This window comes from Sebastes fasciatus, chromosome 11 (assembly GCF_043250625.1).
Source record: "Sebastes fasciatus isolate fSebFas1 chromosome 11, fSebFas1.pri, whole genome shotgun sequence".
Lineage (NCBI taxonomy): Eukaryota > Metazoa > Chordata > Actinopteri > Perciformes > Sebastidae > Sebastes > Sebastes fasciatus.
Genome location: NC_133805.1, coordinates 5,820,897 through 5,835,539, shown reverse-complemented (window position 1 = coordinate 5,835,539; position 14,643 = coordinate 5,820,897). Strand labels below are relative to the sequence as shown.

The window sequence follows — 14,643 nt, the reverse complement described above, 5'->3', positions numbered from 1 at the left end:
CACACGGCTAATACAGCAGACGTTGTGATGTAATATTACAGGAATGTCAGTAGTAATATCCTACATATTCGTGACTTCGGGTACATTTTATTAACATCAAAATATTATTCAGAGTGCCGGGGAGGAGAGAGAGCGAGTGGGCGGTCGAGTGTCAGCTCCGTGCAAAGCAGCGGAACAAAAACACCGACACATCTCCGACAGTATGATAATAATAATGCACTTCCTGTGCCTAGTCCGATAGTCTGTAGATATGTAGCCTATAGATGAGATATATTTTAATAAAATACAGTTGTACCAACAGGATACAGTAGAACACAGAGGACGTTTCCACGCCGCGAGGCAGACAAGCGCTCGCATGTGTCCCGCGCAGAGATACGCGCGGATCCCAGCAGGACGTCAGTTGAGTAGGCGGTCCTTAATGTCGCCCAGGACACATTCCCGTACACATTCACTGCTAAAATAATATGGTCATATGTGGCCCAGACCACCTCTGAATGTGGTCTGAAAGATCGGATCTCAATGTGTCTTGAGCGCGTTCACACCTGTACTTAAAGCTGTCCATTTGTGTTCCGATCAATGAGGCCGCATGTTAATACCAGGTCTGAACAGGGCCTTGGTTCACAGCACAGGACCTGTACCTCGCTGGAATACATCATTTCTATTCAAAGCATAACTTCTGCTGTAAATGGTCAGTAGAACAAAATACAGCCAATAACAGATGTCAGACCAGCTGTGGGACATGCAGAAACTACCTGTTCTTTAACACTGGCCTGTTGTCCCTTACAGGAGAGACGGTAGTAACACACACAGACACATGTCGCATTATTCTACTGCTTGGGCTTCAGTTTGAAATGCCGAACTCTAGTTTAGTCCAAGTGTAGGTAGGTGGTGTGTTGGTGGAGTCCTCGGGGGTACCTCCTGGGTTCACGTAGAGATGAGGCTAGAGGCAGTCGAAGGGCTTGAGTTGAAGGTGTTTGGTGTCACTTTGTCCTGAGATTAGCTCAGATAGAGAGGTTTGTCTCTCTGCAGACCGCTGCAGGAAGAGAGGAGAAACGAAGCGTGAGGATAAAAGATGGCAAAACAATGGGCTAAAGGAAGCGGTGCGATGGTATTTACTGGATCTGACATGTGTCCCATAGTTTCCATATAATGTATGGGGCTGGCTGCAAGAAGCCAGAAGAAGGGTGCTACTCTGTTTGCTTTTAGGCAACAGACATTTTACTACGTGACTTTGTTAAAGGACCAGTGTGTAAGATTTTGGGGGATCTATTTTCAGAAATGTAATGTAATATCCGTAACTATTAGAGCTGGGACGATTTACCTATCTCCCGATGCGATACTATCACGACAATTGGGTGCTGATTCGATATGTATTGCGATTTTTAAGCATTGCGATTTATTGGAATACGATTTTTGTTAACTTTTTTAACACTAGACCATGGGAAAAAGTTGAATCATACACTTCTAGGGACTTTTACTTTGGAAAATATCTAAATTAATACAGTAAGAATTTTAGATTTTCGGAATGTATGATGCAAATATATTCGTTCGTGATGTCACAGTGTCGTGGAGTACACCTGTACATCACTGCAGCGAGGTGAGAGAGGAGGTCAGAGCCTCATACCTACCCGTTGCCATGGTAATCGGTGCTCCAGTCCAGAGAGGGGTGGTGGTTGGGCGTGTGTCGACCCAGCTGATGGTAGTCCACTGCTGATGACATCACTCCTCCACCATTAAGCATGCCTCCTCCTAATGACTGGTAGTCAGACTGGAGGGAAGGGTGGTAGCCCTGGAATAATAATAATAAAACAAAAATAATATTATATTAAATTACATAATAATTCATCATGTATGCAGACAGAGTGTGTAAACAGCTGATCACACTGGCTGGTCAGCCACGTACAGATACCAGATGAGCAATGCTATAGCAGATGCAAGATGCATTTGTGTGTCCTTGCAATATAGGTGATGCTGGAAGACATCACCTATACCTACAAGGACATATTTATCTAATGTCCATCATGAATAATCCGCTAAGAAATCATAGGAAAAAGACGCTCCTTATAACTGCAGAAGTTGCCTGAGAATCATCCCGTTTTTAACTTTTCCTCAGTATCAAAGTAATCCAGTAACAGTTGTCTGTGTAACCATGGGTCCACTGCAAACAGGAACTGCTAATAGCTGATTCGGCACACTTTTAATTTGTCAAAATGTCCAAAAATGTAAACACTGAAACATTGGAAACCTGTTTTATTTTATAACCTTCATTTCAATGGAATCGTCTATATTTTTGACATGTATATATAAGGTCATATTTCTTGGCATAAGTGGTTGAAAAGTTAACTCCTTTACATTCATTCAGTGCTATTGCGCAGGTTTGAATGTGAGATGCCTTCGCAGTAATGGCGGCTTGTTTACATCCTCCTTCAACCTGAATCAGTCCATAGACATCTGACGGGCTTCTATCAAACCAACCTTTAGCTCTTCTTTGGTAAAATGGTTTCTGATTGACGGCAATATGAATGAATGCAAGTGAAGTGAAAAGGAGACAGACATCAGTCACAGGTTCATCAGCACTAATTACAGAGTTACTGAGTGATTTTATCATCTGCCGGGGGGCGGGGGGGAGGAGAGCTGTGGACGAGCGGAGAGGAGATGAAAAGGTAAGAGGAGAGGAGGAAGAGGAGGTGAGCATGACTCCAACCATAAGATACTTGAGGGAGGAGAGAGAGATGGAAAGAGAGAAAAATGAGTGACAAAGTGCAGGAGTGTGTGTGTGAGAGAGAGACACACAAACAGAGAGAGAGAGAGAGAGGCTGAAAGGGAAGTTAATCTGAGTGTTGGGAGTGAAAGAGGAGAAAGAGGAGGACAGCAGGTGGTTGGGTTCTCCCCCCTCTCCTCCTCTACCTCACCTATTCATCCATTGTTGAGCAAATTCTTCTCCTTCACTCCTTCACAAAGACCCCATCTGCCTCTTTTGTCTCTCTCTCTCTCCCCCCCCCCCCCCTCTCTCTCTCTCTCTCTCTCCCTTCCCCCATCATTTCTCACTCTTCACTCGAAGAAACATAAAGTTTAGAGCTCTGTCACTGTGTCCTCTCCTTTTTCCCTTCACTTTTTACTTTTGTTTTGTTTTCTCTTATGCAAAATGGAGGAGAGAAATGGGGGATTATGGGAGTATGGGATTTAAAATATCACGGCCACTCGTCTTCCTCTTCCTCCTGATTTGATAGAGTGACTATCAACTGACTGAGAGGTGGACCGGGACAGACAGAAGTAGAGAAAGTCCGACTAATGTTCAACCAAAAACTGATTTTTATGATTAAAAAGGAACTTGGTTGTCTCCATTTAACATCCAAACTATTTCTATTAGGGCTGTCACTTGATTAAAATACTTAATCACGATTAATCGCATGCTTGTCTGTAGTTAGTTGTGGTTAATCACAAATTAATTGCACATTTTTTATCTGTTGAAAATTTACCTTAAAGGGAGATTTGTCAAGTATTTAATACTCTTATCAACATGGGAGTGGACAAATATGCTGCTTTATGCAAATATACGTATATATTTATTATTGGAAATCAATTAACAACTCAAAACAATGACAGATATTGTCCAGAAACCCTCAAAAAATGCTCAAATCGTAACATGGCAAACTGCAGCACAACAGGCAACAACAGCTGTCAGTGTGTCAGTGTGCTGACTTGACTATGACTTGCCCCAAACTGCATGTGATTAGTATGACATGGTTGGTACCAATGGATTCCTTTAAAACTGAGCCCACTACAACCTAAAAATCACAAGTTGCATTAATGCGTTAAAGAAATGAATGTCGTTAAAACAAATCTGTGTTAACGCGTTATTATCGTGTTAACTTTGACAGCCCTAATTTCTACTAGTCTGTATGTTATCACACATCCATTTCTACAGGCAGACAGCGAGAAAAAGAGGTCAACTAATCCAACAGCATAGCGCAACACGACTGGATAATAATTAAGATTAATAGGATAGGCTGGATATTTCAGTTTTCAATTCAATACAGTTCTAGTCTATTCTAGTGCTGCGGTCCTCAAGGAAATGCTGATGCATCCTCTTCCACTCTAGCACCCATCTCATTTCCACTGTGTGTGTCTGCTCTGCTGATATATTCATCTATCTCCATTCACCTCTGTGCAGCTTTTAAATCAGCAACATGCCGTTACCTCGAGGATATAGGAAGGCTGACTGTGTGTGTGTGTGTGTGTGTGTGTGTGTGTGTGTGTGTGTGTGTGTGTGTGTGTGTGTGTGTGTGTGCGTGTAAGAAATGGTTTGATGATCCATAGAGGAAAGAACTACCGAGGAAACAATAGCTGTGTCCCCAATTCCAAACTAAAGTAAAAAAAAAAGGTCAGGATACATGCAAAAAGATGGATGTATTTTTACGATCCTGTAACTCTTTATTTTATTTCCCTTTGAGGTCAAAAGCAATCCGTGTTACCAATAGTTTGCTCGACTAAATAGAAGCTAATTTAATATTTTCTATGACTGAAAATAATGTATTGCGATATATTAAATTAAAAATGTCAGAAGAAAAACTAAAAGTGGTGGAAAATCCAATTTAATAATAATAACATTAGCCTATTATGGTGAAACAACTAACATCGGCTAAGTTAACACTGCTTAGCTAACGTCAGCTAACTGCTAAGGCACTGTCTTTGTTTCTCGTAGTGACGGCAGCTGTTGAAAACACGAACAGAACATGCAAGTGTCCTCGTAAAAGCCTTCAATTTTACTTTAACCCATTTTAAATACATACCCATCTGCGTTTATTATCTACACCAACCATTTACATAAGTTACTACAAGCAACCACAGACGCGTGCGGCTGAAAGTCACCAGTTAATACTGTTAGCAAACAGTAGCGTCACTCCGACTTGCCACTGCAGCGGTCACCGGAAAAGGCCAAAACCAACAATGAACTGTGTGTTTATTAAAGCCTGATATACAGTATCTCATTTCTCTGTGTTACAGAGCTCCATTGTTGTCCAAAAACTATTACAAACACATCGATGAGTCACACCGTTGCACTGGATGACATGCTCCTTCATTACCATGAAGGAGCACTGTAGTTTATTTGGACTCAATCCCACATACACCATCCTGCTGCAACACATACTCACTAGAGCACCAAATGTGGATTAATCCACCGCTGAAAATAGTCCCCAACAAAGCACTATTTCCTCCTGTTTGAGTAACATTTTCTGGAAACTACAGCATCCTGTTGTTGAACTAAATGTTTGGGCTTGGGGCTGAGTGCTCCAGACAGGAGACAGACTGACATTTATCCTTTAAGACTTCATGTCCAACTCACTGAATACTATCAATGCACAAACAAATTCAAGTCTACAAAGTTATAAGATGTTCATTCAGTGTGTGTGACTGACCTGTGGGATGCCAGGCGAGTGCGTCATTCCCAGTGAGTGTCCACTGAGCTGCTGGTGCTGATGGTGCTGCTGATGGTGCTGATGGTGTGGACTGTGGAGCCCTCCCAGGTGTGCCTGGCTGTGGAGGGGAGGGCTGACCTGGAGAGGAGGGGTGGACGCCGCCGCCATGCTGCCGAGGGACAGAGCTCCCTGGTGGGGGACGCTGGACCGCGGCACGGTCCCTCTGGAGGACAGAGCCTGGAGCTGGGGGTGGATCTGGGTGTGAGGAGGGGGCAGGTGCGGGCTGAGGCCGGGGCTTGAGGCGTGGGAAGGGTGCGACGGGTGAGGGTAGGGCATGTACATGCTCGGGTGTTGATGGGGATGGGGAGAGAGAGGGTGAGGGTGGGCCAGTGAGCCGGAGGAGTGGTGCTGGCCTGGGTGACCGGGGTACACCGAAGGTTTGGAGTTGAACATTGAGGTAGAGGAAGAGGAAGGTGCGGAGGAAGAGTGGGGCGGCTTCATATCAGATGGATCATTGTAACTCTGGAGAACAAGAAAAAAATATAACAGAAAATCAGTTTGCACGTTTCAGATTGACCCATTTGCTTCTTAAAGGGATAGTTTGGGTGTTTTGAAGTGGGGTTGTATGAGCTATTTATCCATAGTCAGTGTATTACCTACAGTAGATGACGGTCAGCAGGACTCCAGTTTAGAGAAACAGACAGGAGTACCAGCACGGGAGCAAAGCAATGTACTGCTGTGGACGGGGGCAGCAGCTAAACATATTTTAGACACCTAAAATAATCAATATCAGTTTAAATATACGCTATATTTAGAATATTTTCACTACTTTATCTTGCGGTCAGAGAGCCCTTTCTGACAAGAAACTGAAGCCTATGCTCTCTTCAAAGCCACCAGACTCCATTGATGAAAACAGTAATTTTACATCACAGAGCACAGGAGTCGCTGGTCAACCGCTTCCTTGATCGGTTAGTTTGTTTGTTTGTGTTATTGTGTGACTTTGGTGAATCCCAACTAACCCTTTAAAACACAAAAGTGACACAATACCACAAACAAACTAGCCGATCGAGGCAGCAGTAGACCAGCACCATCCACAGCAGTACATTGCTGTGTCATACTCCTGTCTGTTTCTCCAAACTGGGGGCGTGGCAACCGTCATCTACTGTAGGTAAAACAATGACTATGGATAAGTACCTCATACAACCCCACTTCAAAACATCCAAACTATCCCTTTAAGGCACGTATTAAATGTCAAGAACTTCAATTATCAGTGTGTGTGTGTGTGTGTGTGTGTGTGTGTGTGTGTGTGTGTGTGTGTGTGTGTGTGCGTGTAGTACCTGTGAGACCAGACTAGCTCTGTAGGCAGCCAGTTGTTTCAGATACTCCTTCTTAGCCGTCTCTGTCCTCTTCTTGTACAGCTGAAACACAAACACATGACTTCTCTCTACCAGCTACTAGGGGTGCGGATGTATCGACTCAATGATCCAACAATCCAATATTATCGATGCAAAGTGAAACATTGATACATATCACCATCTTTAAGATACCCCTTTATTTTGAAATTCCCATGGCATGTCTGTTTCACCATTTCCATCCAAGTGCACCTCAGTCCTAAACATCCTAAACGGTGCTAGCGGCGTTAGCAAGTGGTGCTAGTGATTTACACCCCTACCAGCTACTGGACTATCAACCTCTATTACAGTTTACGAATCATTTAAACCAGCAGTACATCATTAGTGAAGTAGTTTTTATTAATGTGAAAACTCTTCAGTGAACTGTAGCTGTGTGATAAGCACCAACGTGCTGTGAGAATAATAATCACTCAGGTATAACCATCATGGGGCGAATAGTATTTCCCTCAGCTGACACAGTTATCTAATAACACATAACTGCAATAATAAATTCCCAAGGCACCTACTGCAACTCTGAATCTGAAAGTGAACTTCTTAAAATTCAGTTGACATGCCACTTCTGGCAATTTTGCGAGCCCAGTAATGATTGGTAGTCTCAGTGGTATTGTTAGAGCTCATGTTTTCCTGCAGAACTGTTGATTCCTGTCACGAAGACAGGGTAGGTACTCTCTGTCCCTCTCACTTGTCCTTTAGCGTTTTAGTGAAGAGGATAAACATGTTATATCTTTCTTTTCTTTCATCATCTGCCTTTGCCAAAATTCAGAAACAAGACTGAGGGTCTACAGCCATGCTAGCTTCTGTGAGAGCTACACAGGGAGGATGCTAACATGCTGATGTTTAGCAGGTGTAATGGTTACCATGTTCACCATCTCAGTTTAGCGTGTTAGCATGCTAACTAAGGCTGTCAAAGTTAATAATAATGTATTAATGCAAATTTGTTTTAACGCCACTAATTTCTTTAAAGCAATAACGTTCCAAACTTACACTACATTTTGGCGTGGAAAAAGTGGCATGTCCATTTTTAAAGGGGTCCCTTGACCTCTTACCTCCAGATGTGTGAATGTAAATGGGTTGTATGGGTACCCACGAGTCTCCCCTTTACAGACCACTTTATGATAATCACATGCAGTTTGGGGCAAGTCATAGTCAAGTCAGCACACTGACACACTGACAGCTGGTGTTCCCCCTTGGACTTGAGGTTGCCGTGTTATGATTTGAGCATATGTTTATGCTAAATGCAGAACCTGTGAGGGTTTCTGGACAATATCTGTCAACGTCTTGTGTTGTTAATTGATTTTCAATAATAAATATATACATACATTTGCATAAATCAAGCATATTTGCCCACTGCCATGTTGATAAGAGTATTAAATACTTGACAAATCTCCCTTTAAGGTACATTTTGAACAGATAAAAAATGTGCGATTACCTCTGGACAATCAATATTTCAACAGATTGACAGCCCTAATGCTAACACTTGCTACTTAGCACTAAACACAAAGTACAGCTGAAGCTGAATAAAATAGTTTTAGTTATTTAGTCATAAACCACCACATTTTTGTGGGGAACATGAATACATGAACCAAATTTCATTGCAATCCATCTAATATTAGTTTAGAGATTTCAGTGTGGGTCACAGTGGACAGACTAACATGGCCATCTTTAGAGCCGTGCCGCTAGCTAATACTTTAGCTCCTGAAGGTTCTAGCAACAGTATTTTCCGAAACAAACCTAATTTTTGTGTTTCTACATGTCACATTTTACAATAAGTGAATCATTACTTATTAATATAAATGTATTTGCATAACTACCACATATATATTTGAGCCTTCTATCAATAACAGTGAAAGGCACCCAGACATGCTCAATTAAAGATTTAGAGGCCCTACCTGTTTCTGCTCCTCTCCCAGGCCGTCCCACATGGAGGCCACGATCTTGGACACCTCCCCGAAGGTGGCGTTGGGGTTCTGGGCCTTGATGTTGGCTTGGGTGTCCCTGAAGAACAAGGCGTAGGCAGACACTGGCTTCACCGGCTCATTGGGGTCCTTTCGCTTCTTCTTCTTTGGTGTTTTGGGCTTCTTGGAGATGTCCACTGTTGCTGGCCTCTTCTCTGCTCCACCGCCCAGCTAAGGAAGGAGAGGAAGGAGGTGAGGATGAATACATGGATGGACAGAGGGATGGATGGAGTTTAGTTCTGTATAACAAACTCAAATAGTGGTATGAATTTGTAAATTGAGAATAGTAGTATCAGTGCTGTGTAGTAAATTGATAATATCTTTAAATAAAAAATAGAGCTGCCCCCTCTTGGGTCGATTAGTCGACTTATCGGTCGTTTTGGTCTTAGTCGACTAAGATTTCTTCAGTCAGTTAATATTTCTTTTATGCTTTTTCATGCTGAATGACTTATTTCCTAGAAACGTACGAGCACATCTCTGGTAAACACAAGATTTAAAGTGCTGCTTTTGTATGATTCTTTGTGGAAAAACTTACATTAAAAGGGACTGTATGTAAGTTTTACACCTATAAACATTTTTAAATCGTTTTTTTTATTGCCAATGTGTGAACAGCTTGTAACCTAACCTAAAAAATTAGACATTCTGCGACTTTCTGGGTTTCCTTCTGGGTTTCCTCTATCAGCCTGTAGACTGCTTTTAATGTGAAGAATTGAAATTTGAAGAAACACAACGCCTCAATGCCTATTTATACTGTATATATATACACTGTACATATATATATATATGTATATATATATATATGTGTGTGTGTGTGTGTGTGTGTGTGTGTGTGAGAGTAACAGCTAATTCTAGATGTTGTGTATCTTCACAAAAGCAGCCATTGTTTCGATGCGTAGGAGTATATCGTAAAGGTATAAGCAATGTCCATTTTGTTTTCTATTCCCTGTCCGCCCTGAAGCAAGCACTACCTGTATACCTGCTTCCATTTGCCCATTTGAAATTCTTCTATACATAACCAATGAGAATGATGAAGGTGGTAAATATTATTCAGCAGAACAGTAATGGTTTCATTTCCCCAGAATATGAACAGTCAGTTTGGTACAGAGTGCTTGTTTCAGTGTGAGATACCCAACAGTGAGGGAGCTGATTTCCATCTAGTTGATATGCAGGGAGAATGGCTCTATTATGACACATAACATTATCATAACAACTATCCACTGTCTACATGCACACACACACACACACTCACACAAATACTCAGAACAGAAATGGTTGCTACAGCCCAGCGAGGTATGACTCAGTGACTCATAGAAACAGGAGATACAGTGTCGGTGTGTGTTGTTTTTTACCCTGAGTCCGTCATCATTCTCGTCCTCGTGGGCTGAACTGGACGGAGACGGTGTGGCGGATTTACTTCCAGGAGGTGATGGGGAACTGTGGGTAACGGAGTTCCCGCTCAGCCCCAGCTGGGATTGGTTAATGGTGGACAACTGACTTTGCTGGCTCATGCCCGATTGGCTCATGCCCGATTGGCTCATGCCCGATTGGCTCCTGGGTCCGAGCGCAGCTTCGATTGGCTGTTGGCTGCTGGTGAACCGAGAGTCAGAGTTCACCATCTGCTGCATCTGTGCAGACACAACATGTGATCATGACAGTTAGTAAATAAAGGCAAACTACAGGTGTATTTACATTTGGAGTTTGATGACTTCATGGGTATGTCTTTTTGCAACATCTGCAAACATCTACAACATTGGCTTTCCATTATTCCACTGGGGTTTCATTACCTTCAGAAAAAGCTATTTGGTGCCAGTATTTCTTGTAGATTATGATAAATCAACTACTGATTCAATATAGGATGAGTCGAGATGCAAAGTTATTGAAGAAATATCACCTGGACGTAGACAGTAGCAAATGCATTAGTCAGATATTTGGAGCCAGATATTTGGTCGTGGCTAGAAGGTAATACGCAAATTGCGAAACTCTCGCAAGATGGTTTAGTTTAGGCGTTGACCTCAAATGGTTAAGGTTAGGCGTTTACCTCCAATGGTTAAGGTAAGGCATTGACCTCCAATGGTTAAGGTAAGGCATTGACCTCCAATGGTTAAGGTAAGGCATTGACCTTGAATAGTTAAGGTTAGGCATTGACCTCCAATGGGTAAGGTTAGGCATTGACCTCCAATGGGTAAGGTTAGGCATTGACCTCCAATGGGTAAGGTTAGGCATTGACCTCCAATGGTTAAGGTTAGGCATTGACCTCCAATGGTTATGGTTAGGCATTGATCTCCAACGGTTAAGGTTAGGCATTGACCTCCAATGGTTAAGGTTAGGCATTGACCTCCAATGGTTAAGGTTAGGCATTGACCTCCAATGGTTAAGGTTAGGCATTGACCTCCAATGGTTATGGTTAGGCATTGATCTCCAACGGTTAAGGTTAGGCATTGACCTCCAATGGTTAAGGTTAGGCATTGACCTCCAATGGTTAAGGTTAGGCATTGACCTCCAATGGTTATGGTTAGGCATTGATCTCCAACGGTTTAGGGTTAGGCCAACACCAAGATCTAAGAAGAGTATCGTAAGAATGTGGCTTAAAACCGGATATAAATCAATTTATGACAGCTTCTGGCAGACAACCACAACGCTGACGCATGCACAAAGGGAATAGGACGCCACTGACAGGTGACCAAATGAAACCGTTACCTTGATTAAAATGACAGATTTCTCTGGGTTTGAAAATTGTTGGAAACATTTGGGATAATGCGAGTACACAACTCAACAAAATATATATGACATAGGTCTAGTAGTTTTTAGACATTTTAATGCAGAAAAGTGACATAATTTACCTTTAAATTTCTGTTGGTCAACACGTTCATACAACATAATTTTATAAGATGATAATATGTCTAATGTTGACTTGACAGCTTGTTCCACTGCTCACAAATAGGGAAAAAAAGTCAATCAACATTGCATTAAGTGTCATTGACGGAGCTCGTACAGCCCTAAAATCAGATTAGTATCTTAGATTCCATATCGTAATGAACAGAAGGTGTGCTGAAACAGTATCTGAGCTACAAAACATGTTCATATAATAGACCTAGCTGGGCTCTGAGACAGAGTCTGCTTTTGCTTCACAGGTTTTGTACAGTGTGCAGCAGTCCAGGATTCACTAATAATGAAATCTGATAGTAACCGTGGCAACAGGCAATACAGGTCAGAGAGAAGACGGGATCAGAAGTCATTTAACATCAATTCCCGCTGGTGTGTAAATACATCAATAGAGATTCTAAACTCCATTTGCTGCACTTGGCAGAAGTTGCTCCACGGCTTCTATCTGGAGGAGACATTATGGCGTCCACAGGTGCAGACTGAATAGATACAAGCATTTGCTTTATTTCCTCGTGCATCCATGTCCTCAGTAATTTATCAGAAAGCTGATATACTGCAGGATATAAAGTGACCAGACGGTTTTACTGTCACACCTGTGTCATGAATGCATAATGTTTCATTGTCTTTCAAAACAAATACTTGACAAATCTACCTTTAAGGTACATTTTGAACAGATAAACATGTGCGACTAATTTGCGATTAATCATGATTAAATATTTGTATTGATTGACAGCCCTCATGTTAATATAAAGCAGAATGTTCTGCCACGAAGAAGCAGCTATTTCTCTTTAAAGTAGTTTTGGACAAATGGGAGAAATGTTATTTCATGGCATACTTTGGTGTGTGATCCTTCTTCTTCATGAGCCCACTGTGTAGAGCAGTTCAGTCTTAACTGACATTGCCAAAAATGTGAGCATTCTCGCACAGTGACTCAGTCATCAGTGGCATTCTGTCCATTTCTCAGGAAAACAAAACCTAAACAAAAATGATTGCCCACACCCTCAGCATGGGAACTTTTGACACCTATCATCACAAATATGAAGACGGGACTCGGTTGATGATGTGTATTTAGAGTTTCGTCTTAGTAAGCATCGAATAATAACGGATGTGGTCTGGTGCGTTGCGGCTGTGCCCCTCTCGGGAACGCATTACCTGAACTCGGTTACCGGCAACAGCCTCTGAATACCGCTGTGGTATTTAGATGGAACACCGAGTGACATTTCACTAACACGGGAAGAGGTTTCAGATTGACGTGTGCACTTGTAGAAACGCTGAAAAATAATAGCTGTGGTTCAGCATTGGTTGGTTTGGGACTTCAATAAAATGTCATATTAGTTAACAGTCATACGGTCATAATTCTCCAGAGAGCTTTTACTCTGTCTGATTCATTTGACAGCTCGCCTCACGTACATAAAACGTGTAAATATGTAAATAAAAATAGTTGTTTGAAGACCTGAGCACCAAGCTGAGCTATCGACGATGAATTGTTTAATGATAAAAATACTTCAAAACAATAAAAACGTTCTCCTTTTTACTAAAAAACATTTAGTTTTTTAGATAAAATTGAATAACTGAAAATTCTTATATCTGATTACAATACATGTTAAATCATTATTATGACTGTATGTAATATTTGATCAAAACCGCTTGGCTCAGGATGTCAAACTTTGGTTTATAAAAAAATGTCGACATAACAAAACCAAAATGCACTAAAGGAAAATGCGGAGTAAGACATCTAAAGAACGGAAAGGGTTTCGTTAGTAACATCACTAGCGGCATCTGTTGACGGGAACAGGAGGTCACAAGGTCACAAATAACAACACCCAGGAACTAACGTATCGTAATCGGAAAACACTTGTGGAACTAAAAGCATTACCAATGGAAGAGAAAATATATATTTATCAGATTTTCCCCTGAGGGGGGCAGGGGGGAAATCAGAAAAACATTTCTGACATTGTCCGAAGAGAACAATAGAGGGGAAACCCCTGATGAAGACAGGGCGAGTAATGACTGACTCATGGTGGCTACACACACAGAGCGTTCACATCTTCACACAGGTGTGGTTGATGACAGGATTTCAATATGAAAAGTACTGCGGTAAAATTCTGAATCTGTTCTTGATATTAGTTTGGAAAATCAGCATTTTTTTTTGCATTTTTTGTATTTCATGAATGAGTTTGTATAATTGTCATGGAATTGTAGATGTTAAAATTTCCATTTTGTTTTTTAGGTCTTTCCACAAGAATCGTGCTGATCGTGTCTATGATGCCAATGTGGTTACTATCCCTCAGACTCACCCTTTCATAGTTCATGAAAGTTAATTGTAATTTGTCGCCTGTGGAGAGAGAGACGGAGAGCATTTTCAAATTGAACTCAAATTATTTCGACCAAATTGCTAGAGCAGTCCAAAAACTAACCAAGACTGTTTTGGTGAGTTTGATTTAGTTTCTGTCGAGTTTTAAATAAGGTGTGTTTTACAATGCTCCACCACTCGAACACATATCCAAGCTGAAACTACGGGGGCGCCGCGCGGCACACACACGCCAACGGAAAAGAGCCAAACTCAACGTGCCACACACGTTTTACTGGCAGCGCCTGCAACGGTAAAAACAAGGGGAAATATTTTTTTTAAGACAAGACGATAGTTGCATTAACTATTTAAGTAATAATAATAATTCATAATTTAATAGCAATTTGAAAATTCAAAAATCATGACCCATCCCTACTAAAAATGTCTTCGGTTGTACTAAAAGGCACTCTAAGGAGTCTGCTGTTCATTTTTTACCGAAAGTACATTTTGTTTTAAGAATGTTTTTTGCTAGCCAAAATTAGAATCCCAATTAATATCACAGTTAATGTGAATTACAGATGCACCTTGCTAACCAAGCTTGCGCTAGCGTTAGCTGGTAACTTAGTGATTGCTATGCTAATGGTACCTAATGGCCTGTTGGGCTTGAGTTTGCCATGTTTTAT

The 14,643-nt window shown here is 41.5% G+C and overlaps 1 protein-coding gene across 1 annotated transcript in view; it reads right to left on the bottom strand.

Moving 5' to 3' along the window:
* Positions 1-316: 316 nt before the first annotated feature.
* The window catches only part of tox (thymocyte selection-associated high mobility group box), a 46,076-nt gene continuing 31,749 nt past the window's right edge, over positions 317-14,643 (bottom strand). Inside the window, exons 5-10 of the mRNA XM_074650175.1 lie at positions 10,137-10,412; positions 8,722-8,958; positions 6,758-6,838; positions 5,421-5,942; positions 1,629-1,789; positions 317-1,033 (exon numbers count right to left, since the gene is read on the bottom strand). Coding sequence (XP_074506276.1) covers positions 997-1,033; positions 1,629-1,789; positions 5,421-5,942; positions 6,758-6,838; positions 8,722-8,958; positions 10,137-10,412 — 1,314 coding nt within the window. The 3' untranslated portion in view covers positions 317-996. The remainder of the gene's footprint in view (positions 1,034-1,628; positions 1,790-5,420; positions 5,943-6,757; positions 6,839-8,721; positions 8,959-10,136; positions 10,413-14,643) is intronic.